This window comes from Topomyia yanbarensis, chromosome 2 (genome assembly GCF_030247195.1).
Source record: "Topomyia yanbarensis strain Yona2022 chromosome 2, ASM3024719v1, whole genome shotgun sequence".
In the NCBI taxonomy this organism is placed as follows: domain Eukaryota; kingdom Metazoa; phylum Arthropoda; class Insecta; order Diptera; family Culicidae; genus Topomyia; species Topomyia yanbarensis.
Genome location: NC_080671.1, coordinates 304,219,030 through 304,245,113, shown reverse-complemented (window position 1 = coordinate 304,245,113; position 26,084 = coordinate 304,219,030). Strand labels below are relative to the sequence as shown.

General features: G+C 39.2%; 1 protein-coding gene across 1 annotated transcript; it reads left to right on the top strand.

The window, feature by feature from the left end:
* LOC131683435 (protein prenyltransferase alpha subunit repeat-containing protein 1-B) lies at positions 1-16,733 on the top strand. Its single transcript, XM_058965420.1, has 3 exons — positions 1-329; positions 743-1,176; positions 15,572-16,733. Exons 1-3 carry the CDS (start codon positions 235-237, stop codon positions 16,276-16,278), a joined length of 1,236 nt encoding a protein of 411 aa, XP_058821403.1. The 5' UTR covers positions 1-234; the 3' UTR covers positions 16,279-16,733.
* The last annotated feature ends 9,351 nt before the right edge of the window (positions 16,734-26,084 follow it).

Below are 26,084 nucleotides of genomic sequence, written 5' to 3'. Positions count from 1 at the left end.
ATTTTAATTAAAGAGGCAGCTGGGGCAGCTGCTCAGCTCATCAGCACAGTATATTATCAAAATACGAGTGAAGCGCAACATCATTTTTCTTCATATATTCGCGAATTCTTTGACAATGTTCATTATTATTTGGTAGAATTTTGTCTTGTGTGGTTCGGTAAGAGGCGAGGAGTTTGGAACGGTCGTATTTTTTTTGCAGCGCTTTATTTCAGTTTGCAAAAGTGGAACGTCAAGATGACCTCGGATGCTGTAGACTTGATTGAAGATAATGCTTTCTGTGAGAGAATTATTAACGAAATCTATGCGGTCTTCCTCAAGGATCCCGAATTGTAAGTATCATTTTAGCAGTTCGACTGGTTATGAAGAATGTGATAATTATTAAGGTGCTCGTGAACATTTTTGTGTGTTGACTGCGTGATTTGTTACAAGATTAGAATCAATTACCAGAAAGTCCTATCGAGGGTAATTAAGAAACACATACATATTGTGAATTTCGTTCAAATTTGTATTTAGAGATTGTTCTGAAGGAATATACGATGAATGAAAACGAAAATAACGATGCCTTCGTCATGAAAACGCTCAACGGCATTTTTGCAAATTAACATTAATTCATATCAATTGATTGACACAATTTAGCTCGTTAGTGTTGACACAAGGCTATTCGAAATATGCTGCGAAATGTCCCATTGGAAACAGCTGAAATACTTCATAAATTGAACAGATGCGTTTTTTTCAATTGCAGATCGGGATTTGAAATTATTCCAATGCCATCCAACACAAACAAGTCTCCCGTTGTTCATCTAGAGCACAATCTGGGACTTCAGTCATGGTGCGTTAAGTATGTTTATGAGTACTCACATCGTCTGATACTGCAACAAAAGGCCGATTGCTCTAAGATTCTTGGTGTGAATTCGGCGCCTTCAACATCACTGAACAGTGGCACAGGTTCACTGCTGGTATCTGGTAGTGCAAATAGTAATTCAATCATCAAGTACCTAAATTGTGCCATTCTCATTAATCCTGATGTGGCGACATTCTGGAATCTACGTCGACAGCTGTTTGCGAAAAATAGGCTGGACATTACCAAAGAATTTCAGTTCGCCACGGTCGTGTTGAGCAAAAAGCCAAAATCCAACGAAGCCTTTGCCTATAGACGTTGGTTGTATCTTTTTCAGAGTAAGTATTATATCTGGCTCTATATCTAAGGGGTCGTTCAAATACCACGTCGACAAGAAACTTCAATTTTTGATCCTCTCCGCCAGCCTGATGACAATTGTACACAATTTGACATTGACAATTCTACACCTCTCCCATTATGTATACCTGAACTTATCTGTTTTTTCGGAAATTTTATAAAAAAAGTCACAAACCCTACATTTAATTGAAGGTTAAATTAATTAACTAAAACATGTTAAAAAAACTAAGCTTGTATTGTCTATATAACTCCGGAATACATTCGGCTAAGCCTTTAGAAATGGTATGTTGGCAGCCTCCACAGCACTGTTCACCTTGCTTGTTGGAGGTTCGAATCTATCTAGCATAATTAGGTATCATGATGCTAGCATTTTGCTTTGCGGTTTTTTCACTGCATTGTGGTTGGTTGCACCAGGCCCGCGCGGATACGTTGAGAAATGATTTTGTCCCATCTTGCCCACACTGGAATGTGCTCAATCAAGTGAACGTCCGGTTGTTCTATCGTTTCAATTAAGCGTTGAATAACTTCTATGTATGTCGTTTTCATCACAACACTTCTACTGTTGTACATGCTTTTTAATAAAGTGAAACATTTATGTTGAGAAAAGTGCCCATACCCATTCTACAGTCACTACAAGCGGTAACTTTTTCGTATGCTCTCTCCCACGTGGTATATGCATAGCGTATTAGTTTTCTCATTTACAATGTGTTGCAAATTGCTTGGTACTATCGGAATGACAGTAGTAACTTTGAACTAGCTATTATAACGACATTTTTGTCACCTTAGCTATTATAGGTGTGATTTTGCTTTGTTCAAATAAAATATTTTAACTCGCTCTATAAGTGACTGGCTTAATTAGGGTGGCCCGCTAAAGGAAAAACAAATGAAGCTTTTGGAAAATGTTAGTGTATTTGAAAAGTTCAAATATTGTATTGTATTGTTTATTGGGACTTTAACCTCGTTATTGAAAGCTCAAATAAAGGTTTACGTTTAACCCTCCGACACTCACGCCGTTGTATTTAGTGCAACACCTTCAAAAACTCTAGCAAAATCTTCTTTCAACACCAGCAGCTGCTCCTTCGCGCGAGTGCCGGAGAGTTAAAATGTCATGAAACGTTAAACTTTTGGATCATTCAGTGAAGCGATACGTCACTGTAGTACTTAACAGGCGGGAATAGTGCTGCTCGTAATTTTTTTGTACGAAGCAATGAAAAAATGAATTTTTATTTACATAACCACATTTACCACGTGGACTTAGGGCCGATTTCTTCACTCTCGCTTAACTTTTAAACCAGGCTCACCAGTACGTTTAAACCTGGCTTAAACGTTAAGCGAGGGTGAAGAAATCGGCTCTTAGAGACCTATACTAGGCCACTTGAAAAGTTCAAAATCACTGTAGTGTTGTGAAATTAGGATATAAGTAATAAAACTTTGATTTTCTCGATTTTGTTAACCCTCAAAAAGGTAAGCTGTAATTAACATCGCCCTTAACACACAATGAAATTGAAAACCTCTGTTTTGTCGTTCTAGCAGCGAAAGAATTGAAAACTCGAAAACGGTCGATCAGTTGTAGCTTATTAAAACTCGAGGGAATTGTAATCCTTCGGGCCGCTGAGACTCCCTGCTTTTTGAGGGTTAAGCAGTCCGCCCTTAAGGCCCTCTTGGTATTATTATGCCAATATTTGTTCGATTATTCACGGTTGTGTTAATCGATTATCAGAGCAGGAAAAATTGCTCAACTAATAGATGGGAGTTTTTCACTGTCATAACTGATTTCGTCATGAATACAAAAGATAAAAAAGACAAAAGAATGCAGGAGGTATAATAATAATAATGAGAAATAGTTGTTTAACTTCAATTGAAACTTATTATATTTCGGGTCTGGGTCATTTGGCAAAAGGTCACTTGGCATACGGTCATTTAGCAAAACGGACATTTGGTGTAAGGGTTATGTGGCATAATGGTCATTTGGAATAATTTTAAGAATTGTTCACAGTGAAGGTCATTTGGCATAACGCACATTTGGCATAATTTATTTTATCTCCAGGATAACGGTCATTTGGCATAACGAACATTTGGCATAATGTTGAGAAGTGATCACACTAGAGGTAATTTGCCATTTTTTATCTACAGGGAAACATACATAATTTTAGACTAAGCGAGAAGTAAGGTCATTCGGCATACTTTAAAGCCGTGCTGCTGCTGAAGGTTCAAAATTAATTGGTTTATTCGAAGTCACTCCGTCGGACTTAAACTAATCCATAGCCCCTATGTTTGAGTAATCCGGGCAAGCGAGTGGGTCACATATTTGCCTGCTTCTGAGGGCGGGTCGACGACTACCTCGCCTCGGTCTCGGTTATGCGGTGAAACCGCATTACCTTGGTTTCGCCCAAGTGCTAGAGCAGTGTGACAACCGATTATCCAATAAATGTAAATTCATTCAACAAATCATCGTTTGAAAAACTTGGCGTTATCCAGAAATGATAAAGTTAACTATCATCATCATACTGATCGAACGGTATATAATTTTAAAGAACAGCTCATGATATAAAGAAGAGTAAGAAGGATAATTTTAATTATTGAGATGATGTATGGAATGCTGAAACTCACTGGCGATCATAATAATGATAACCATAACAAAACATACGTCTGGTAGAACGCAAGTTCTAGTGCGCTACATCAACAAAAACTTGTTAAATCTGATTTATACTACAACGTAGCACATAAACAAATAACTCATAATTGCGAAAATGAGCAAACACAAGCATTTCACAAATGACACTCAAAAGAACTGCTAATATTTAAAAAAAGGCAAAATCAGTTATAAAATGTATTTACTCGAAACATAATCAATACCAGGTAATAAAAAACAATTATTAAATTAGTTATTGGAGAGGCTCATCATAATCCGACACTAACTTAGTGACAGGATTAAGCTAGCGCTGGATTGACGCTAGTTCCAAAAAAATTAACAGTTATGTGTCCAACAAAAAAAACACCTTTAACCGGCCAACGAGGGTACCCGGGTACCCACAAATTGAAATGCTCATAACTATGGCTTCCTTTAACCGATTTGGACACTTTTAGATATTTTGGATTCAGAAACTCGTCTACTTTTCGATTCTGTACAATAGAACCGGAATAATGGATCTGGTTTTTGGTAATCCGGATTTTCCGGAGTAATGTTCCAGTACTAGGATATGATTTGTAAATTTTAATAATGTACTAGCAATATGAGTATCAAAACTCTTCAAATTGTCTCGGAAATCTGTTTTCTATTGTTACGGGACCCTATGGCAATTTGAAAAATGGAATTGGAATGGAATAGCCACTCACGGCCCCACGGGAACCTGCTCCGGAATGTCCGTTCCGGGGTCAAATCACCAAATGGTTCCAAAACCACGAGATACAGCCTACTGATGCAATTCCAAGAATTTTGATACCCATATTGCTAGTATTCCATTGAAGTTCGCAAACAGCACTGGAACCTGCTTACGGAAACCCGGATTCCCGGGAACCGAATGAAGTAACCCAATGCATTTTTACCAAGTCCAAAAGTGGGTGAGTTTCTGAATCCAAAACGGTCGAAAGTATCGAAATCGGTTGAATATTATGGGCATTTTAGTGTTGTGGGTACCCGGGTACCCACGTCGGCCTGTTACGTAGTAAAAAAAAATTCAGGAGCCCCTCCTCACTCGCACCCTTACTATATCAACAATATTATTAACCCAAAAGCTTGACTTAGTGAAGTTCTAAGATGTCACAAAGTTTCAATTTCCAGCTATGGATAAAACATAGGAACTTAATTAATTGAAACTTAAAAAGGTACCCGGGTACCGCGTCGGACACACAACGGTTAAACACTATTTGTGTTTCTGAGCCCTAGTTCCGCGTGATGTCCCGCAAGAAAAAGATTTCTTATTTAAGCCGATGAGGATTAATTAGCCGATGAGAATCAATTAACCTAGGCAAGCCAATGCAACATTCATTATGCTATATTTCTCCTTAGTGGAGAAAATTTAGGTAAAAAACTATTTTTCTCCATTAAAGAGAAAATTGTTTTAATCCACATTTGCGTATAAAGGGCACAAAACCTACAATTAAATTAGTTATTAAGGATGTGTTTCGAGTTCCTCTGATCAGAATCCGATACTTAGTGGCAGGACTAACACATTATTATTATTACTTAGTGCAGAAGTTAAAAATAATTATGCCAAATGTCCGTTATATTAAATAACATGCGGAATGATCATTTCTCAAAATTATGCCTAATGTCCGTTATGCAAAATGACTTGCAGGATGATCATTAGTCAAAATTATGCCAAATGTCCATTATGTTGAACGTCCATTATGTCAAATGAGCTTATGCTAAATGGATTTATGCCAAATGGCCTCCTTAGTGGAGAAAAAATAGATAAGAACTAAATAGTGTCGGATTCTGATGAGACGAAGTTGAAACGCGAATTCCATAACTAATTTAGTTATAGGTTTTGTGCTCTTAACGTGCAAATGAGGCTTAAAAAAATTTACTCCTTGGTGGAGAAAAAGTAGTTTTTACTTAAATTGCTTGGTTTGCCAAGCCAAACCAACTTTCGACTTCATTAATTCTCACCAGCTTAATCAGGGCTCCTTTTCTTGTGGGACATCACGTAGAAGTAGGGGTTTGCTCAGAAACACAAATAGCATTTTTGTTTTTGGAACTAGTGTCAATCTGGTGCTAGCTTAGACTAAGTTAGTGTCGGATTTTGATGAAACGAAATCGAAACGCAAATTCCGTAACTAGTTCAATTGTACCACAGAGAACAGACATATAAGCTAGAACAAACTTTCCCAAAAAACCTGTGTAAACATTTAAAGGGAAATACGTTGAAAATCACCATCGCATACAGGTTCGCATGCGTGAGTCACTATTGTATCCCAGTTTGTATACAAGTCCCGTATAGCGATTGCTGGCCGATCGAAGCGCCGACTAGTGGCAAGTTGCTACTTGTTGTTGTCAATTCAAAGCGACTATTTAATTTCTTACACAAGTTGAAAACTTTACTTGTATGTCAGTTCTCAGTGATTGTACCGTAATCGCAATTAATATTAATTTAATTTCTCTGCTCAGTAAATTTTTAAAAATTCTTCCTGATTTTTTTTCGTTTCAAGATTGACAAAAAGATTTTATGAACCACGAGATGTACCAAGTACACTAACATACTGACCAAACACTGCACCAAATAAAACGACTATATATCTGATCTCGAAATAATCACATAGAACAGTTCCAATTTACCAATTTTCTAATTACTTGAGGTGTTTGTTACTTTATTGATCTCATCCCATACAATAATCGGCGGAATATTTTCTTTGTTTGATTCATAATAAATATCATTATTGCTGATTCACTTGACGACATTGCAAACATCACTTTCAGTATTCACTAATAATAGATTGTATTGCGAATATCTTTTAGGGTGCTTATAAAAACTGCAACGATCTGATTTCTAATTTAATAAAAACATTCCAATTTCAAATTCTCGTACCTTGATTCTTTCCATGAAGCATTGTCCTGTACTCATTCCAAAATGTTCAGCAAGTTTTAACTACATTTTATTGATTACTCATCATTTCTCGGAATGAATTTTTCCCGGAATGTACCATTTGTTGCCGGGGAACTGTTCCCTCAAGTTTTCTTTTTATAAGAAACTTAGAACTCAAGTAAACAGTACTGGAGAACATTTTGTAGAAATGTTAACATATTAGAATGTGATTTCGAATCGAAATATGCGATCTTTTACAATTATTTGGATCCTTAGGACAAAACTACATTTACACATTTTTAAGCATAATAGAATCTTTAAACTATACAGTCGTGATTCGCTGGTTCGTCATTTTTTAACTCTGGGGCTGTCTCTGTCTCTTTTTTGACGTCTGTCACATTCGTTTGTTGGATAGAGTGAATCACGATTGTATCTCATTTTTTCATATTCATATTTCATTTTCATATTTTCGAAAGTGCGTGCGCTTAAGAGTAGAACTTCCATCGCGGGTACTTATTTACCGGGAATTCCGAAATTTCTCCGATTTCCGGGATTCTCGAATCCCTGAAATTTGCGTTTACTGATTCACGATTCGGGAATCCCGAGAAGCGTTATTTTTATTTTTTTAAATAGATTTACATTCTTTAAAATAAATTTAGCAGTGAACATTTGCCAAATTATTATTAAACATTTGCCAAATTATTATTACTGCAGTAATGGCCAATGATACTTTTTCAGTTGAACAAAAAATGACGCTCATATTCACTAGACAGAACGTTCCATGGTGACATGACATGACAACTCTAGTGATATGGAAGAACTCATTCTCTTCTAACATCTGATCTGTACACTGAAAATTAAATATCAGATTCACGGTCTGCGCATTATCATCCAGTATCACACGCGAATGGACACACGGTTATAAAATCGAGTTAATACACGCGAAGCTACATACACGATAGACACGCGACATACAAACGCCTACACGATCGAACACGTTAACGCACAAACGCTTGAGCCTTTAGTGATACACGTGATCGTGGAGTCCCTACGCCCGCACATATCTGAACCGTGCAATAAATATCACATTCAGAATCACTGCCCGCTACAATTGACCTTAAGCAGCGTTTAGTGGGTGACATTTTCCGTCTCGTCTGCAATTGTAGAAAAACTAAACGGAATTAGATTTCATAAAGTTAAACCAGAGTTAAAGAGATTTTAAAATTTCAAGCTATTTCTTCGGACCTATTTTCAATGCCCGTTTTATCCCACTTCTCCTCAAAGTAGTATTCTAGTGTGTGGCTGAAGTACATCTCACATATGGTCGGTGTTAAGTCAGACCGGACTAAGTGACAAAATATTCATTTCGAGAAAATTGAGTTTAAAGTTTGCATCGCTGCATCCTTTACATTATGATTGGACATTATTTTTTGCCATAATTCTTGTTTATTGTTACATATTTCAAATCTGGCAAAAGTCGAATGTAGCTGACTAAATTCTTTATCCAGTGCTATCATTATCTCATTTTTTGATGTTTTGCGACTTAGTCCGATCTGACTTAACACCGACCATATGCACACACACAAACGCTGAAATTTTCCAAAAAAGCTTTGTTTGGTATCAAGATTGTAGAGTGCGCCAATAGTTGCAGTGATCGGTTAAAGCCCAAGGCCACATCTTTTCCTTTATCCAACTTGTTGAAGCTGGTAAAGCTCAGTACCAACAAAGTCCATCTCTGCGCCTGACCAATTCGTTAACCCCGTTTCATTACCAGTAATAGAATGTCATGGCACCCAAACGAGGTTGATAGTATTGTAAATGCTAAGTTCTTCTTATTGGGCATTCAATCACTAGCTTGGGCCGTGATTTATCCGAGCTAAGGGCCTCTATTGCAGCCTTACTATCGGAGTAGAAGTTAATTGCTTTGCCGGACAATCTCTGTTGAAGGGCTGATTGTACCCCTAACATAATAGTTACGATTTCTCCTTGAAGTACAGTACAATATCCACCAAGCGGGTGAGACTGTTCCAGTCTTATTTCACAACAATAGACACCGGTATTAGGACATCGCTGCATTAAAGAGCCATCAATGTGACAGGCCTCTTGCGCAGAGTTACAAATAATCGAAGCCCTTTTTTGACGGCTGAAAATGAACCTGATGCGACTCGCACTGAATAGAAAAATACTCATTCAAATATCCATGTCATTCATTCAGTTGAATATCGTACATTATATTCATTTCACTAATTATCAAGGAAAATGTTTTCAAATGCCGGTAAAGCATATGAAACAACAATCATCATCGCTTATATTGTGCCAGGGCCTACTTTGATGCGTTTGATTCGTTGCTGCACAGTCGCTTCGTGTAATAATCGGAGACGAATGAAAATCTGCATGGATGAATGGGCGGTTTGTTCGTTTGACGTTTTCAACTGCGTTACTGAGTATTGAAAATGAATGTGGCTGAATATGATCAATTTTCATTCAATGAATTTGAATATTTTTAACTCTGCTCTTGCGTTTGTTGTTGTCTATCCATATAGCCAGACAACGGCTCCTCTCGAGAGGGAATCTTCACATGAAGTGCCGTGTAATGACAACTGCATGTGATACCAAAGATATATGTAGATACTCCATGACCGCACATCGCTTCCAGAAATGACTGGAGGAACACATTAACAAAAGCGCCCTCAATATCTAGGGATACACCCAAGCTCGAGTGCTTGAGTGAGAAAGTTTTTCTAATGTTGTAAACACCGTGAAGTAGACATGTTTGAGATTATGAACTCCTTCTTGCAGCAGCACGGGAAAGGTTCCATATTTTTAGGCGATTTGTATGGAGTTAAGCTGCCAACTGCCAAATTGACCGTTTCAGTTTTAACCAATGTGAATGCTAACCCCACGAGTCCGAATCACTAGGATGAGTTCTGTTAGCATTGTTTAGCTCCGGATCGATACCACCTGGAAAGTGTGCGTCGAAGAGATAATTGAGATTTTTTTTCGTCCGTCACATCTCTGGTTTTAAACGAGTTAATTTGAAAATATTCCAATTTTGAGATAATTTTATTTAACCTGCTAGCAGTGGGTGAATAAAGAACATTGAGTCGAGCTATGTAAGGTATGCAGACTAGGCCCGATAGAACTATCTAAGTCAGTCTTGGATATCACAATCACATACATTTGGAACAACATCAGATGTTTCAAGCTGTTCTCAAATCCTATTCGGCAGTTTTCACGCCTCCACCCGCGTTACGGCTTGGTAAGGCCAAACTTGTGTCAAAGTGGGTCAATTAAGGTTGTCTGACGTATTCTTAATGGTAACATCATTAGCGTTTCTGCATTAGAATCGACAGACAACCTTAGTTGATTATAGGATTAGGAAACTTTTATAAAAAATATATATACTTTTCCCTACAGATAGTTGATATTCGAGCTTGTGGAACCCCTTGAGCGTCTCATATACAAGTTCCGACGGAAATTGAGCATTGTATGAAAGAGATCTCGTCTATGAGACGGTTGACCGGTGGCGTCGAAATGGTGATAGAGATGAGCAGCGGAAAGCGAGAGGGAATGAGGCACTTACTTATTACCATTGAAATGAAATCTATAAGTAGCACTAACAAACATTTAATTTCAGGAACTCGACTGGCTCGGACCATTCTTATTGGTTCGGAAGTCCTTTAGCTGGTTGGTAGATATGTGCTCCTACTTGAAAGTTAATCAATCAGCATATAAGAGATAGTTAATTATTCAGGACTTGTTCTTATGATTATTTAACTCGACCAAGCACACCAGCTCTCAGAAAGGATAAGCAGCCATTTTGGGTCGGTGTGGTCTGCTCGAGTCGAACCAGGCAGATATTCGGTTCGAGCAAACTTTATGGGGAATAGTGGATAAATATTTTTTATGTCCTTTATGGGCAGAGATTCTTTTTCTGAAACCCTAAAATACCTTTACTTGTCTAGCTCCTCAGCATAATGATAGTAGGAAAAAATTGAAGATGGTCCATAATGTAATGAATACGTATATTGACTAGTACAGAGATAATCGAATTCTGTTATAAGATAGAGATGAATCAGTACAGTTGTAGGAAAAAGTATTCGCGAGTAAGGACTAATACTGCTTGTATCTTTACCTTATCAATTAGTAGTCCGCTTCGGACCTAGGAAACAAAAAGGAGATTAGGAAGAGATTGAAGCGGATGCAATGCGAAATTTATCAATACGACGTAGACCATAAGGCAATGGTAGGATGATTTTCCATAGGATTACACAGACTATATGACACGACGCTACACGCTCTCAATTTGTGCCAATTAGTAGGTATGTATGTGTGTATGACTGTAAGCCCGTATGTATGCCTTTTTTGTACAATGGAGAAGACCTTTACGTCCTAGCCCAGTACACGTGCTATTGGTAGGGTCCAAGCTACCGCTGTCGTCTCTAATGACTCCGAGAGACTTCAGACATCGCTGTGAAGTGATCGCGACTTCTCCCACATGGATAACTGCATGTTGTGCCGACTTACGGTTGTTGACGATAACTACCTCCGTCTTATGATGAGCGAGCTCCAGGCCTCTCGCGCTCATCCATTCCTCCACCGTGTTGATCGCGTGTTCAGCGGTTAGTTCTACCTCAGGGATTGACTCCCTGTAGACCTCCAAGGTTACGTCGTCAGCAAAGCCGACGATCTTAATCCCAGGAGGGAACTTCAGTTTCAGGACCCCGTCATACATGAGGTTCCATAGCACCGGGCCTAGGATCGAGCCCTGTGGGACTCCGGCGGTAATCGGAACCCTTTTCTGACCGGCATCGGTCTCGTATAGCAGTACGCGGTTCTGGAAGTAACTTTCCAGGATCCGGTACAGACCCACCGGTAGGCTAAGCCGGTGTAACGAGAGCGCGATGGCATCCCAGCTTGCGCTGTTGAATGCGTTCTTCACGTCAAGTGTCACTAACGCACAGTATCGTATGCCTCGCCTTTTTCGTTGGATCGCTATCTCGGCAGTATTTATCACTGAGTTGAGAGCGTCCACTGTGGACTTACCCTTCTGAAAGCCAAACTGGTTGCTTGACAGGCCGTCCGTACCTTCCGCGTACGGGGTTAGCCTGTTGAGGATAATCCTCTCAAGTAGTTTGCCAGTCGTGTCGATCAGACAGATTGGTCTGTATGCCGATGGGTCGCCTGGCGGCTTCCCGGGCTTCGGCAACAGCACCAATTTCTGCCTTTTCCATCTATCGGGGAAACGGCACTCGTCGAGGCACCTCTGCATAGCTAGCCTGAACATGTTCGGGTTCACTATGATCGCTGCCTTGAGAGCGCAGTTTGGAACTCCATCCGGCCCTGGAGCTTTGTTCATTGCTAGGGATTTAGCCATTGCGAGTAGTTCTTCATTCGTCACCGGAGCCACCGTTTCGGCCGTGCCCGCACTACATCGTAGTGCAGGTGGCCAGGGACTTGTGGCTCGAGACGGGAAGAGTACTTCGATAATCGTCGCCAACCGGTCCGGAGACCGTTCTGGGAGTGAAGAGCCCCCTTTGGTCTTGGCCATCACAATCCTGTAGGCGTCACCCCACGGATTCGCGTTGGCACTCTCACACAGGTTGTCGAAACACGCTCTCTTGCTGCTTTTAATAACCTTGTTCAGGGCCAATTTCGCAGCTCGAAACACTTCACGGCGGTTCTCTCTTGCATCCTCGGTGCGAGCTCTTTGCATCCTACGTCTAGCTTTGAGGCAGGCTGACCGTAGAGCTGCAATCTCGGCACTCCACCAGTATACCGGGCATGTGCCGTTTCTTGGCAGTGTTTTTCTCGGCATAGTGGCGTCGCACGCGCGTGATAGAACAGCTACCAGCGCATCCCCGCTTAGACTGTCGGTGTTGGCCTCCAGTCCCAGGGCCGCGGTGAAAGCTTCGCTGTCGAAGTGATTGGACTTCCACTCGCGTACCTGACAGGGATCTCCCGCCCTCGGATGCTGCACACCATAGTTGATCCTAAAGCGGATTGCTAAGTGATCGCTATGGGTGTAGCCTTCGTCTACCCTCCATTCCATGCCTGGAACCAGACTCGGGCTGCCAAATGTTACGTCAATCCACGCCTCCACCCCGTTTTCTATGGAATGTACTAGCGGAGCCATTATTAGCTAGCACAGTATCGAGTTTCGCAAGCGCCTCCATTAGCGCTTGATCCCTGCTATTTGTACAGCGGCTGCCCCACTCCACTGCCCAAGCGTTAAAGTCTCCAGCTATGACTACCGGTTTCCGGCCCACTAGGTCTGACGAGAGCCTGTCGATCATCTAATTGAACTGTTCTATTGGCCACCTTGGTGGAGCGTAGCAGCTGCAATAGAACACACCATTGATCTTGGCAATCGCAACACGACTCCGAGACCGACTGTCACAGCAGCTGTTGGGCTGCTGCACAATGGTTAAGATTTAGCTGTGTGACGTTCACGGCTTCTTCTTATTTACCTCACCGAAGGGACACGAAGGTCCGCCCATAGCATGTTTATGGGCTTGCTTCTTAGCGGTGCAGATAAGGCACTTGTGCGCCTTAGTGCAACCCCGCTCCTTATGCCCCTCCTTGCCGCAGCGACGACATAGTTTGCTCCTGTCTATGCCCTTGCACTCGCAGGATTTGTGGCCGGACTCATGGCACCGATAGCACCTATCCACTGAAGGCGGCTGGGGTATGCTAATTGGGCATACCAACCAGCCGATCTTCAGCTTACCTTTCTCGGTTACCTTTTTGGCATCCGCCTTCAGTAGCCTGAGGTAGGCTACTTGGGTGCCAGAGGGTCCCCCTCTAAAACGCACAGAGGCCCGCTCGATTGTCACGTCGCATTGCTCCTTGACGGAAGCGACAACATCTTCTGGGGTCGTGCACTCGTCCAGGTGCTTGCACTGGAGAGTCATTTCCGCCCCTAGCGACCTGACCTGGGCGCCTTCACCAAGGACCTCTTGGGTCAAGGCCTTGTACACCGCACTAGATTGTGCGCCTCGCTTCAGCACCATAAGCATTTCTCCTGTGTTGGTGCGTCTCACGCTACGCACATCTTGCCCAAGGGCCGAAAGGCTTTCGGCCGCCTACATCGACTAAAGGACGTCGGCGTATTTGTCCTTGTCGGTTTTTAACCACAAGGCCTCGCCTCTGTCCTTGGCCTTCTTCGCGGGCCGCAGTACCTGCGGTGTTGGTGTCGGTGCCGGCTTCTTCTTGGTCACCAGCGTCCAGGGGTTTACGCCCCCTATCCCGGTTGCGCCGGGTTGCTGGTACCACCGATCTGCCCAGCGAGGTGACTTTCGCCCTCGCTTACCTCGACCAAACGGCGTTTGACCTTAATGGTTGCACGCCGTGTGGTGTCGGTTTTTGCACCCTCGCCTGGCGACTTCCTAGGGCGAGTCGCGTTCGACGCCGTCTTGCGACTGCCCTTGCCTTTGCCCTTCGAGGAGAACTCGGCCGCCGCTTCGAGCGACATGGCTGCTCCATAGAAGGTGAAGCCCCCTGTCTGGGTACCTATGTCGACCCTCTCTCTTCCCTCCCTCTTGGAGGCCACTGTCTGGGTTTCTCTGTCGGACTTCTCCCGACATTCCACCCTCTTGACGTAAGCCTGCTGTTCCTGTCTTGCGACACGAACAGCTTTCCGGAGCACCAGAAGGCTCTGCTTCAGCTCCTTGCTTATATTTTGCTTTGCGCTAGTAAACTCGATTATTGAATCAAGCTGCTCCACCACTTTGCGCATCGCGGATAGTGGCCCTTCCAGTGCGTTGGTAGGGCTATTTCCTACCACTGCTGGGGGGTCACTGGGGCTATCAGATGCAGCACTCGTCGCTCCACTACTCTCTCCACGGGGGGGAGACCTCGCCAAACCACCTCTAGCAAAGGGACTGGGACCTCCGTTTGTTTATTTGTTTTGTTTTTGTTCATCTCCATATAAATACCCACGAGTTGCGCGAGAATAAATGTCTGCCACGCCAGAGCTCCGCAGTAACGTGGTAAGGGACGCTTACTGTGGGGGTTTCCCAGGTACCCCCACAGGCTCCGTTAGCGATCGAGCATCTTTTTCACCCCCTCGATCACTCATCCCTCGGCACGGGTCGCTTCACGCCTTGGAATTGGGGTTATGACCTATCTTGCTTTACGTGGTGACCGCGGCCCAGATCATCACAACCATCCTCCTTTACCAGGGCTTTGGACCTATAGCTCTGGTTCTCAATAGTTCCAGATACGTATATTATTACTGACCTGCTACTATTGAGATCCGTCATTCGCTAGCGGAGTTAATATGTATGCATGTATGCATGGATGTGTATAGGAGCAATGTATCTCTGACCAACATAGAAGGACAGCCTCTGAGCCGCCAAAACGCTCATAGAAAGCCGGGTGCGCGGTCATAGGTGTGACCATAAAGCACTGCACATACTGTCAAGTGCAACGGTGAGGCGGTAGGTGTACAGTTAATGCACATAGGTTGCAGAAATTGGCAGCGGAGACAGCCCTATTGCACACCCATAAATAACAATGACAATAACAATAACAATAACAATGCCAACCATTTTGTTTATAATTATAATTATAAGACAAGATAATTGAATACCTTTTTGAATGTTTAATTTTCAATGATAGTATGAGCGTCAATCTTTAGTACCGCATTTCATTCATGTGTTTTTTGAATTCGCAGCTTAAGGTAACGGGGTTTCATATGCTACTGAATATTAGTACTTTAGTCTTTTTGCGATATGCAAAAAATCTCAATATATTTTACCATTATACTTGTAAATATGTACTTCTGCTTGATCTAACCATAAATTTCTTTCGATACTCTTGATTAATTAGTTCGCTATTTAATTTGCAGGTTTTGATGCCATCGACTGGTCGTTTGAAATAAGTCTGTGCGAGAAGTGCGCTGACAAAAGCACTACAAATTATCATGCTTGGTGTCACCGGCAGTGGGTTATCATGAAGGCGCCTCATCTGTTGAAATTTGAAATCCTCAAAACTGAAAAGTTTATTCGTAAACACATCCACGACTACAGCTGCTACAATCACCGTCAGTTTGTACTGACAAAAATGCTTGAGGGAACGTATTTTGACGAACATGATGGAAATGATTTCCCAGAATTGCTGGAATATGTTGGAACGCTGATGGGAAACGTTGTCGGAAGTATAGATGCATTACTCCGATGTATAACCCCCAGTGTGAACAAAGAACAAACTCATGAGATCAAGTTGCGATCTTTTTTGTTTTGTCTCAACGTGGCGGCATACGATTTGAAATTTTGCGATGAGCTACAGTCGCTCTATGGCGAATCCCAGGCGTTTGAAAACCATCGTCGATATATGATTAAATTTATAGTCGACGGATGCCGCAAGGCATCTCATATTCTTACACAGGAAGCTAATAGCCAAATATCAGCATATTGCCAACCGATGCAAAAAATGACTAAACTGGATAACCAAAATAGCGCCTTCCTAAGGGCTATAAGGGACAGGGAGAGAAAACGTAATGCTCCTCAGCATAAAACCTGGTGCAAATTGTATTTAGGTTTCGATATTGATTGAATGTTTTTGTTTACATGTTTTACCGTGCCGTTTTAGGCTGCAATAGCAAATGTTGAGCATCAAGATAGCACCGTACTGTTTAGAAATGTTCCTAATTTATTGTTTTACCGATATGAGCAAAACTACTTTGCCATTCATACGTACTTGTTTTCAGTAGACATCTTTTAGGTTCCAACGATGAATCGTTTCTTCATATTTGTGTTATTTTTATTATAATAAAGGTGTAATTCGAAAGATTTGAAATGACAATTAAATGTATAAGTTTAAAAGAGTTAAAGAAACCGTTTATTTTGTTTGTTGTTTAGAAAGTATTATGTTGTTGATGTGAGATGAATTTTTCAGATAGATTTATAGAAACAAAAACAAGTCATAAGAAAGTCATTATATTAATGATAGTTATTTTGCTACCATTTTCATTCACTTCACTGTTGAGCAATGCTAAATATTATATGAAAAAAGAAATCGCAATGAATTTTGCACCAATCATTATTTTTACTTCTGACTTCCGAACATACCCTTTTTAACCAATTTAATTTGATTACATTACATTTTACAGGGAGTATCGTTGTTATCGTATTTTAGAAATCGTGCATTTAGAATCAAACAGGTAAACATATCCTGAAACTTTTTTATGAAAATAAATACACTCCTAACGGAGGTCCTTCGGGCATTGTTGTAGCATACTTTTCATAGCAGGTGGTTACGTTTTGGCAGGATGGTTTTGTTGGTTACTCAGCATTATCCCTTACCTGTGCTGCGACATCTAGCCTCGCAATTAAGCCACAGAGAACAGACATATAAGCTAGAACAAACTTTACCGATAAACCTGTGTAAACATTTAAATGAAAATACGTTGAAAATCACCGTCGCATACAGGTTTGCATGCGTGAGTCACCATTGTATCCAAGTTTGCATACAAGTCCCGTATAGCGATTGCTGGCCGATCGAAGCGCCGACCAGTGGCAAGTTGCTACTTGCTGTTGTCATTTCAAAGCGACAGTTTAATTTCTTATACAAGTTGAAAACTTTACTTGTATGTCAGTTCTCAGTGATTAAGCTGTCATCTTGGATATAGCTGACGAGGCACCGCATTTCTCTTTCAATCGCCCGTTCCGGAACAGACGCTGTTCAGAATCACATAGAGAAAAGACGCTGTTCAGTTTTATTCTTCCCTGTCAGCATACGACCAAATATCTCACCTGCATTTTCTATTTAGTCCTTACTAAGCTTGTTCGTGAGTTCGGTGCCGCGGTCCATAAGGATAGGATTGGAGTTCTTATGTACCATGTAGGTAAAAGACCACATAAAGGGTAATGAGGTAGAGATCAACATTAAGGGCGTTATTCAAGACATTTCTACAGTCGTTCTCGAAAAACTAGCCAAAATTGGAACTAAAATACATTTAGTTGTATTCCCAAGCTCTATATAAAACAATCGTGCCGCACTAAACACCAAAAGATTTAATTTGAATGTGGATCGTCGTAATTTCCGTCAAACTGATCTAGTAGCACTGTGCCGCTTCCTGTTGTTGATCGACTGGAGGGTACTACACAATCAAGTCGCTGTAGATGCTGCCGTTGATCTTTACAACTAATTACTGCTTGACTGTTTATAAACATCCGTGCCAAAATGTCAACCTCCTGAGAAACCTGTCTGGTCTAACGCAATGCTTCAGAATCTGGAACGTACCCGTGCAGAATAGCTTCTGGTCTTTTGTTAATACTAAGAGAAAGGAAACGGATCTTCCGTCTAGGAAGGTTTATTAGGACGAAGCAGCGAGTATAACTGCGGCAAAAAAGCTTATTATTTGCCAGCTACATATCGAGTGTCTTCACGACTGATGCGCCATCCGCGATCGGGCTCGAAAACGCGGCTCGTGATGTTCCCGTTGATGTGAGTCGGTTCTTTCTGCAGTCCGGAAAACAAAATCGTCTTATGATCCAGGACTAACTACTCATCGTTCGTCTTAAAAATCCTATAGGAAAAAACGTTCGCGAGCTTCTAACGATGATTAGGCGTACTACATTATCCAATCATAACATTTATATAAAATAAAAGCAATTATCAACAAATTATTCTAAGCCCGATGTTTTACTGGCAGTTTCCATGCAATCACTCTGAAAATAGTCAACCTAATCCCGGAGGGCCGTGTGTCATAAACCATTTGACTCAGTTCGTTGAATTCGGCAAATGTCGGTGTGTGTACGTATGTGTGTATATGTATGTGACCAACAAATGCACAACGGTTACTCGGAGATGGCCGATTGTCTCAAATTTATTATCTTAAATGAAAGATACAACGATCCCATAGGCTGCTATTGAATTTCATTGAATCCCGACTTCCGGTTCCGGAGTTACGGGTGGTAGAGTACTGCCACTCAGCAAATTCACATTTTTGCCTTTCTCCTATAGAAAGGTTATGCAATGACTGAACATCGCAAACCTATTCCCCTATTTTTTTGTTACTAATATAGGTTTTCTGTATTTTGACAGGGGCGTAGCTAGGGGTACGCGGTGAGCAGTTAGCACCTCCCCGCGCTCCCACACACATCAGACAAAGATGATTTCCTAACCCCCCCCCCATCCCCCATCAAGTCTCCTCTCGTCAAGCCCGCTCCCCCAATAAAATGTGCCTCCAGAATAAACTTTCCTAGTGTGTCTGAAATTTTGATTTTGAAATGAACACATTACGTAATACGCAATAACCGCATTTAATAAAAACCAGTGAAAAATTTGGTTTGAAATGATTTTGAGTCTGAAACTATTTTAAAATTGAAACTAATTTAAAATTTCTTAGTAAGTTGAAAATTTTTTAGTGGGATTTTTAGACCTCCCGAACCTTCTTCCTGGATCCGCCACTGGTTTAAGTGTTTCTGAACCGACACATATGGGATTTTCGATTTTTTGACACCGGTGTAGTGGAGTGCACTGGAACTCAACCATTTTTGTACTTTCTAGCAGAAGTGTACAAAACTGGGCATGTTCTATTGACACTTCTGCTAGAAAGGGCAAAATCAGTGCACTCTACTACATTGGTGCACATCAATCGAAAATCCCAATAGCAACTCAAGTTCGTGGCTGTCGATCCACTGTATCTGTATGTGCAAATCGTACTGAATATGTAATATACATTTCCACTATTATATTGAACATAACCAGCCATGTAGTTTGGACAAATGAGAAAGGTACAATAGCACCACTAGGTGGATTAAAACAGGTTCTGTCAGTGAAAATTGCCGAAACGATTGAATTATTTGACAGCGAACGACGTTTACGATCTTTTTTTGTTATTTTGTCTGATAAAGTATAGTAAATAATAAACACCTTGGTGATTTTTGGGAGTTTTTCATATGAGTATTCCTTGTAAGTTTTCTTTACAAAATGCATTTATTGAAGAATGCTGATTTGCGCGTTTCTCTGCGTTCTGTCCCATGTAGCATGTGTTATCAAAAACTTCGCGAAACACCATGTTCTAAATGTTTTTAATCGATATAATATCCGAAGAGAAATGTCTCATCACACTGTTGGGTTGATTAAATGCGTTTTTTCTATAATTTTAACCTCTATGGCAATCACCAGAAAGTGTTCATTTAACTAATTTAACTAATACTACTGTATGTTCATTTACCCGCATGCTATAAACGGAATCCATTTTTTGGACATGTTTTGTAATCTAGAGTAATATTTGAAAAAATGTTTTTATGTCGACGTATTTTCACCAATTATATGCAAACTATAATAAGAAGCATATAAGGTGATTAAGGTATCTCTTTGAATAATTAGTTAGAAACTATTTATTTGTTTAATGTGTTCATTTCACCATCGACTCTCCTACTTTCCATTCAATCGAGAAACTCTGGCATTAGGGTTCGTCGCGGTGCGGATGTGGGCGGTAAATGGATTGTCCGCACAACAACCGCAAAAAAATAATAAAACCGCACCGCTTACCGCAACCGCACTTTATTTAACGCACCGCACCGCGCGGTAATTCCGGTAATTTTTTTATATTTTTAAAAATATTGTTGTTTTGTTCATTTGTGTAACCATATATAATAAAATGTTATTCTTATTTACACGAAATTTAACTTTAAGAGATTCCTCAGAATATAATGTTTATGAAAAAAATCAACTTTTGCATTTCTAATAATAAAATTCCGTACATTTTAAGGCAAACATTATACATTCAAAAACGTTCTACTGCAGTAATAGGAAAACTTTTATTTTAGAAACCCTTCAGTTAATTGAAAAAAGTGGAATAAAAATGTAATAAGAAATGAAGTTGCATATTTTTTTCTTTAAATTTTCATATTTTCAATGTGTTTGACATATGAAAATGAAATGGATGATTTTCGAATTTACGTAGTAAAAACCACCTTTCATTCTTAAAGGAATTTCACCAAAAAAAAAAAAAAATTAACGTCGAAATACCAGTACTTCTATATAGTAACGCATATACTCCAATACAGTGAAATAAAAACACACTGTATTTCATCAATAAGAACGACACCATAATTAACGCTGAAATTGCTCTATACATTACATCTAATCAGGAGTCGGGTCTCAACCGGTACAGAATTATTGAACATTAAAAAAACTGCAAAAAATGTATGATTTGTAGCATGCAGTAGAAATGGTTTTTAAAAATAGGGGATTTACGGATAAAATATCCCAAAACTCTAACTTCCGCATTCGTCAAGAAACAGATGCATTCTCATTCAAAAACTAAGATTGCTTCCTTTAAAAATGCATGAAGTGTAATTTTCTAAAGGCTAGTTCGAAAGTTCTAGCATTTAATGTATTTTCCTTTAACGTTTTCCCAAAGAGACAATGACAAAGCTTCAATTGAAGTGAACAGGAGTCAAACTATGCGGCATTTGGCAAAAAAGCTACAAAATAGTCTTAACTTAACTGAAAAATATTAGGACTTGGTAGAAAGTTATAGTAAATTTGAAAGGAAGTACGCGAAAAAAAGTTATGTAGCATACTTTTTGAGAAAGAGTTCAATAAAAACGATTCATAATTCCACGATTTCCAATAGTAATCGGGAGAAGTGATGCACTTTTAAATTGGATTTAAGAGTACAATTTTTTTAATGATCTAATAATTTTGTCTCTATTTGGATCTTGCATTTTATGTATTTGAAATGGTTAGTTTGTGAAGTTTTACTTAGAAGTATAAAATAACTAGTCCAAAATATGTCGTAAAAATATTAGCGTCAAATTATTTCGAACACAGCTAGATTTTCTTTCGTAATAGCAGTCTGTTTATCAATTTAGAATAATCAAAATTATCACTTTATATTTTTTTTGCGGTGCGGCTGCGGTAAAACCGCGCGGTAAAAGATTTTTCCCGCACCGCATCTGCGGGAAAAAGTGTCTCACTGCACCGCAGAATTTGCGGTGCGGGTGCGATAAATACCGCGCGGTTGCGGTAATTACCGCAACTGCGACGAACCCTATCTGGCATGAGTGTGAGAGGGTGTATGAATATATTTAGGTGGTAGTGCGGCGAGAAATACATCAGATGTGTTGAAGAAAAAGGACTAACTAAACTGTAAACTCTCTCCTCTCCATTTTGCTGATTCTGTGTATGTTTGCTAACTTTATGCTCATGTCCTTGTTCTGAGAGCAATTACATCGGAATCTTTGCTTCCAGTTATTCCAGCAGCATAAAAATAATATTGAACATTATTCTAATAAATCTATCGTTCTTCCGACATTTGAATTACGAAAAAAACTAGAAAAGCTAGTTTGTAACATTCCTATTAGAGTGAAGTATTGTATCAGTGCAGTATTTATGATCCGCAAAAAGTGTAGGCAAACGTGAGATAAACGAAAAAGATAAAGTACTACTTCCATGAAGTATAGGAGGCAGCTGGCGTTTGTGAATGTTCTGAAATTTCATTGCCAGTGAAAGTTGGCAAATCAAATAATTGGTTTGGCTGGGAAATGCTGCATAGCTGATCATTCAAAATTGCCGCGGATAATAAAAGGTATGGACAATTATTCAGACTTGCTGCTGCGTTAAGGTCAGGGCTATATTTCAACCATGTCCTATGTGCCTAATAGTGTATGGCAATTTGTTTCTGTTCGCTTGCTAATTTTATTCAATAATATCGGTAAAAAGTTGACATCTCACAATTATGGACCTCCCTCAATTGTGGATCAAGGATAAATAATTTCGAAGTTTATGTTTAAAAAAGACATTGTGGGTTTTTTTAACACCTCCTTTCTTTTCTTTTATTAACTCTTATACAACTCGTCGATTTTTAATGACATCTTTTCCGCCGATGCTACATGACATTAATGTGCCAATGAAATGAATAAAAGTGACCATAGAATTTCACAAACAGGTAGTGTACAAAAGCTTTTACTTTTAGAAAAATGTTCCTAAGCAAAAATTGAGCTCTTTCGTAAATGAGTATCTTAATAATAATAATAATAATAATAATATCCTTTCAAGCGTGCAAACCATTCTTTGTCAGCCGAGAGTTTCCTGTGAACTTTTTGTTGTGGGTTTACAACGATAAATAAATACAATTGGGTAGTTTTTCGAAATTCGAATTATTCTCAAAGCTATGGCTATTTACCTTTGTTGTACATGAGTTTGAATGTTATTTAATTTCTCACGATTGGTGACATCGATCCTGCTCATTGTTTAACCAGACCGACGAGGTGTTTCGCTAATTAACCCTAGAACGTTGCACTTGCGTTTTCCACCCTAGAACGTTGCACTGGGGTATAAATGTACCCCACGCGTTAGATCGCAATTTTCGCAGGTAAAAATGCAAAGAAAAAAAATGTATAATATATCAGTTTCTTCGTTTTTTTATTGCAAAAACAGCTATGTAAGTGAAAGTCAGAAACTTATTCTATCAATGTTTGAACAAAATAATAAGTGAAAAAATAGCGGTTTTGACTTTTTTTCACAAAAATTACTATAACTTTGCGAATTTTCAACCGATTTGAAAAAAATCAAATGATTCTTAAAATTGAAAGAATGATCTTGAAACGGTATAAAATGCAATTTCAATATTTTTGAAAAAGTGCATTTATTTTGAAGAGTGAAAGTTTAAAAATTGTGTTTTTGAAAATACTTCGAAATGGGGTGGAAATTGAAATGAAAAAATATTTCTGACCAGTTATACATTGGTAACACGCAACGTTACTGTTACAGCAGTTACTGTGCGCAAATTATACTTGCGAGCCATTGCTTTGAAAAATTAAACAATAAAACAATACAAATCAGCAAAAATGAGAACGGGTTTTTGTTTCGCTTCAAAATTGAATTTAATTAATTAAATGATTAAAAACAATTATATAATACTAATTTTTACTTACATAGTAAAACAACCGGTATTTAAACTGGTATTGTCAAGAATCACATTTCCACTGACAGCATGAAACCTGACGAAACACTAACGGCAACCGTACACTGGAGTACAAATATACTCCACGCCAGCTATGACATCTGCTTCCACAAAGGCTATAAGCAAACTGGCTATACCACCTTTTCCTACTCTTACTAGGATCTCTAAATTGAATTATGGTTAGGATCCCAGGTCGGTAAATGTCGAATTCTCGTCTTCACACGGCGTGGGGCGCATTTGTACCCCAGTGCAACGTTCTAGGGTTAAAATATGTTCATAGTTGTTTCGATCCCATCAAGTAATTTATTTCGTAATTTATGAATTTGCGTTGAATCATGTATGTTTTTTTTATCAAAAAGTAAAAAGTGAGCCTAAGAATTCGTTGAATATCATATGGCGTCCATAAGAACAAAACTAATGAAAATCTTAACTTTTTTCCTTTTTTATTTCTACTATGTTAGTCACATTTTCTTTTCTTTTTATATTTTAACGACATTCAATTATCTAGTGTGGTGTCTGTCTTCCAGCATTCGCGCAACATATCCAGCCCACTATAGTCAGCCCTCCGACGTCAGCATGTCTGTATACTTGGTACACGGAAACGAAAAACTACCTAAAATTGAGTTCCTTTGACTCAATCTCGTGGTATCGTGGGGGAACTTAAAATTAGGTAAACCGTGTTGAAGGTAATTTCCATTTAACCACGGCAAAAATTACAACTCATTGATAGGTTTTTTATACTCAAATTTAAGTTGAATTTACCTAATTTTGAGTATACCCCAAACAACTCAAAAGTACGTTCCTCCCCGGAAAACCTCGACTGATTCGAATCTCTCGTTTTGTTTTTGACAACACTAATAAGTGCGAAAGCCACGCACAACTCAAAAGTAAGTTAAAAGAACTTATTCTACAGGTTGTTTTATTTAACCGTGTACTGCTCGTAGCTCGCGCATCTGCCCCATTCTTCATCTTCTACTGATCCGCCGAGTGTTGAACGCAGTATTCTTCTCTTAAATACACCGAGCACTCGATAGTCTGTTTGCTTCTGCACCCATGCCTCATGGCCGTACAGAGCAACAGGGAGTATCAGCAATTCGTATGGGCAATGTTTTGTGTGCGGCTGTAGGTTGTGCATGTGTGTGTGCGTGTGCCTGGGCGCGTATTTATATCAAGTTTTAAACGAAAGGCCAAACGTGATAATTTAACGACATTAATTTGTTTTAGGTTTATATATATATATATATATATATATATATATATATATATATATATATATATATATATATATATATATATATATATATATATATATATATATATATATATATATATATATATATATATATATATATATATATATATATATATATATATATATATATATATATATATATATATATATATATATATAATTGTCTATTTGATTGAATGCATTACATTTCTAATTTAGTATATTGGGTGTTCAGCCACAAGTGGTGACTTTTCATCCCTGTTGTTTACATGATTATTATTATTATTAAGATATAATATGCTTTTGCAGTTAAGTATTTTTTTCAGTAGGATGTTTTAAACCTGCTTGTCTTGTAAATGAAGAGGGAGTATCAGAGAGCTAATCGTTGCAATTGAAGATTGCAACGATTTTTGTCGGAAGTTGCTTATAATACTGTTCGTCATAATTTCCAATGTTTCTATGTTTGCGAGTCTGTGCAACTCATTTGTGCTAAACCAGGGAGGACGCTTCAAAATCATTTTCAGAATTTTATTCTGAATCCTTTGTAGCGTTTTCTTCCTAGTAGCACAACAACTTGCCCAGATTGGCACTGCATATAGCATTGCCGTTCTAAATATTTGTTTATAAATTAATAGTTTGTTCTTTAGGCAGAGCCTAGAATTCCTATTTAAAAGAAGGTATAAACATTTTATATATTTGTTGTATTTTATTTGGATTCCTTCAATGTGATCCTTAAAAGTGAGTTTTTTTTATCGTAAATCAAACCCAAGTATTTAACTTGATCTGACCACGTTAAATTCAAACCATTAAATTTAATAATATGGTTATTATTTGGTTTAAGAGAAGAAGCTCTTGGCTTATGCGGAAACACAATCAATTGTGTTTTTGCCGCATTAGTGGAAATTTTCCATTTTTTCAGGCAATCATTGAAAATATTCAAGCTTCGTTGCAGTCGACTGCAGATAATACGAAGACTCCTACCAGTGGCTGAGATGCTAGTATCATCATGCTTTAACGGGTAGCTCATTAGATTTACAATTCTGATAAGAAACCTGTAAGGTACGGTTAGTAAGATAATTTTTAATTATCTTTATTATGTAAATTGGAAAATTGAAATCCTACATTTTGGCAATTAATCCTTTGTGCCAAACACTGTCGAAAGCTTTTTCGATGTCTAGAAGAGCAACTCCAGTGGAATAGCCCTCT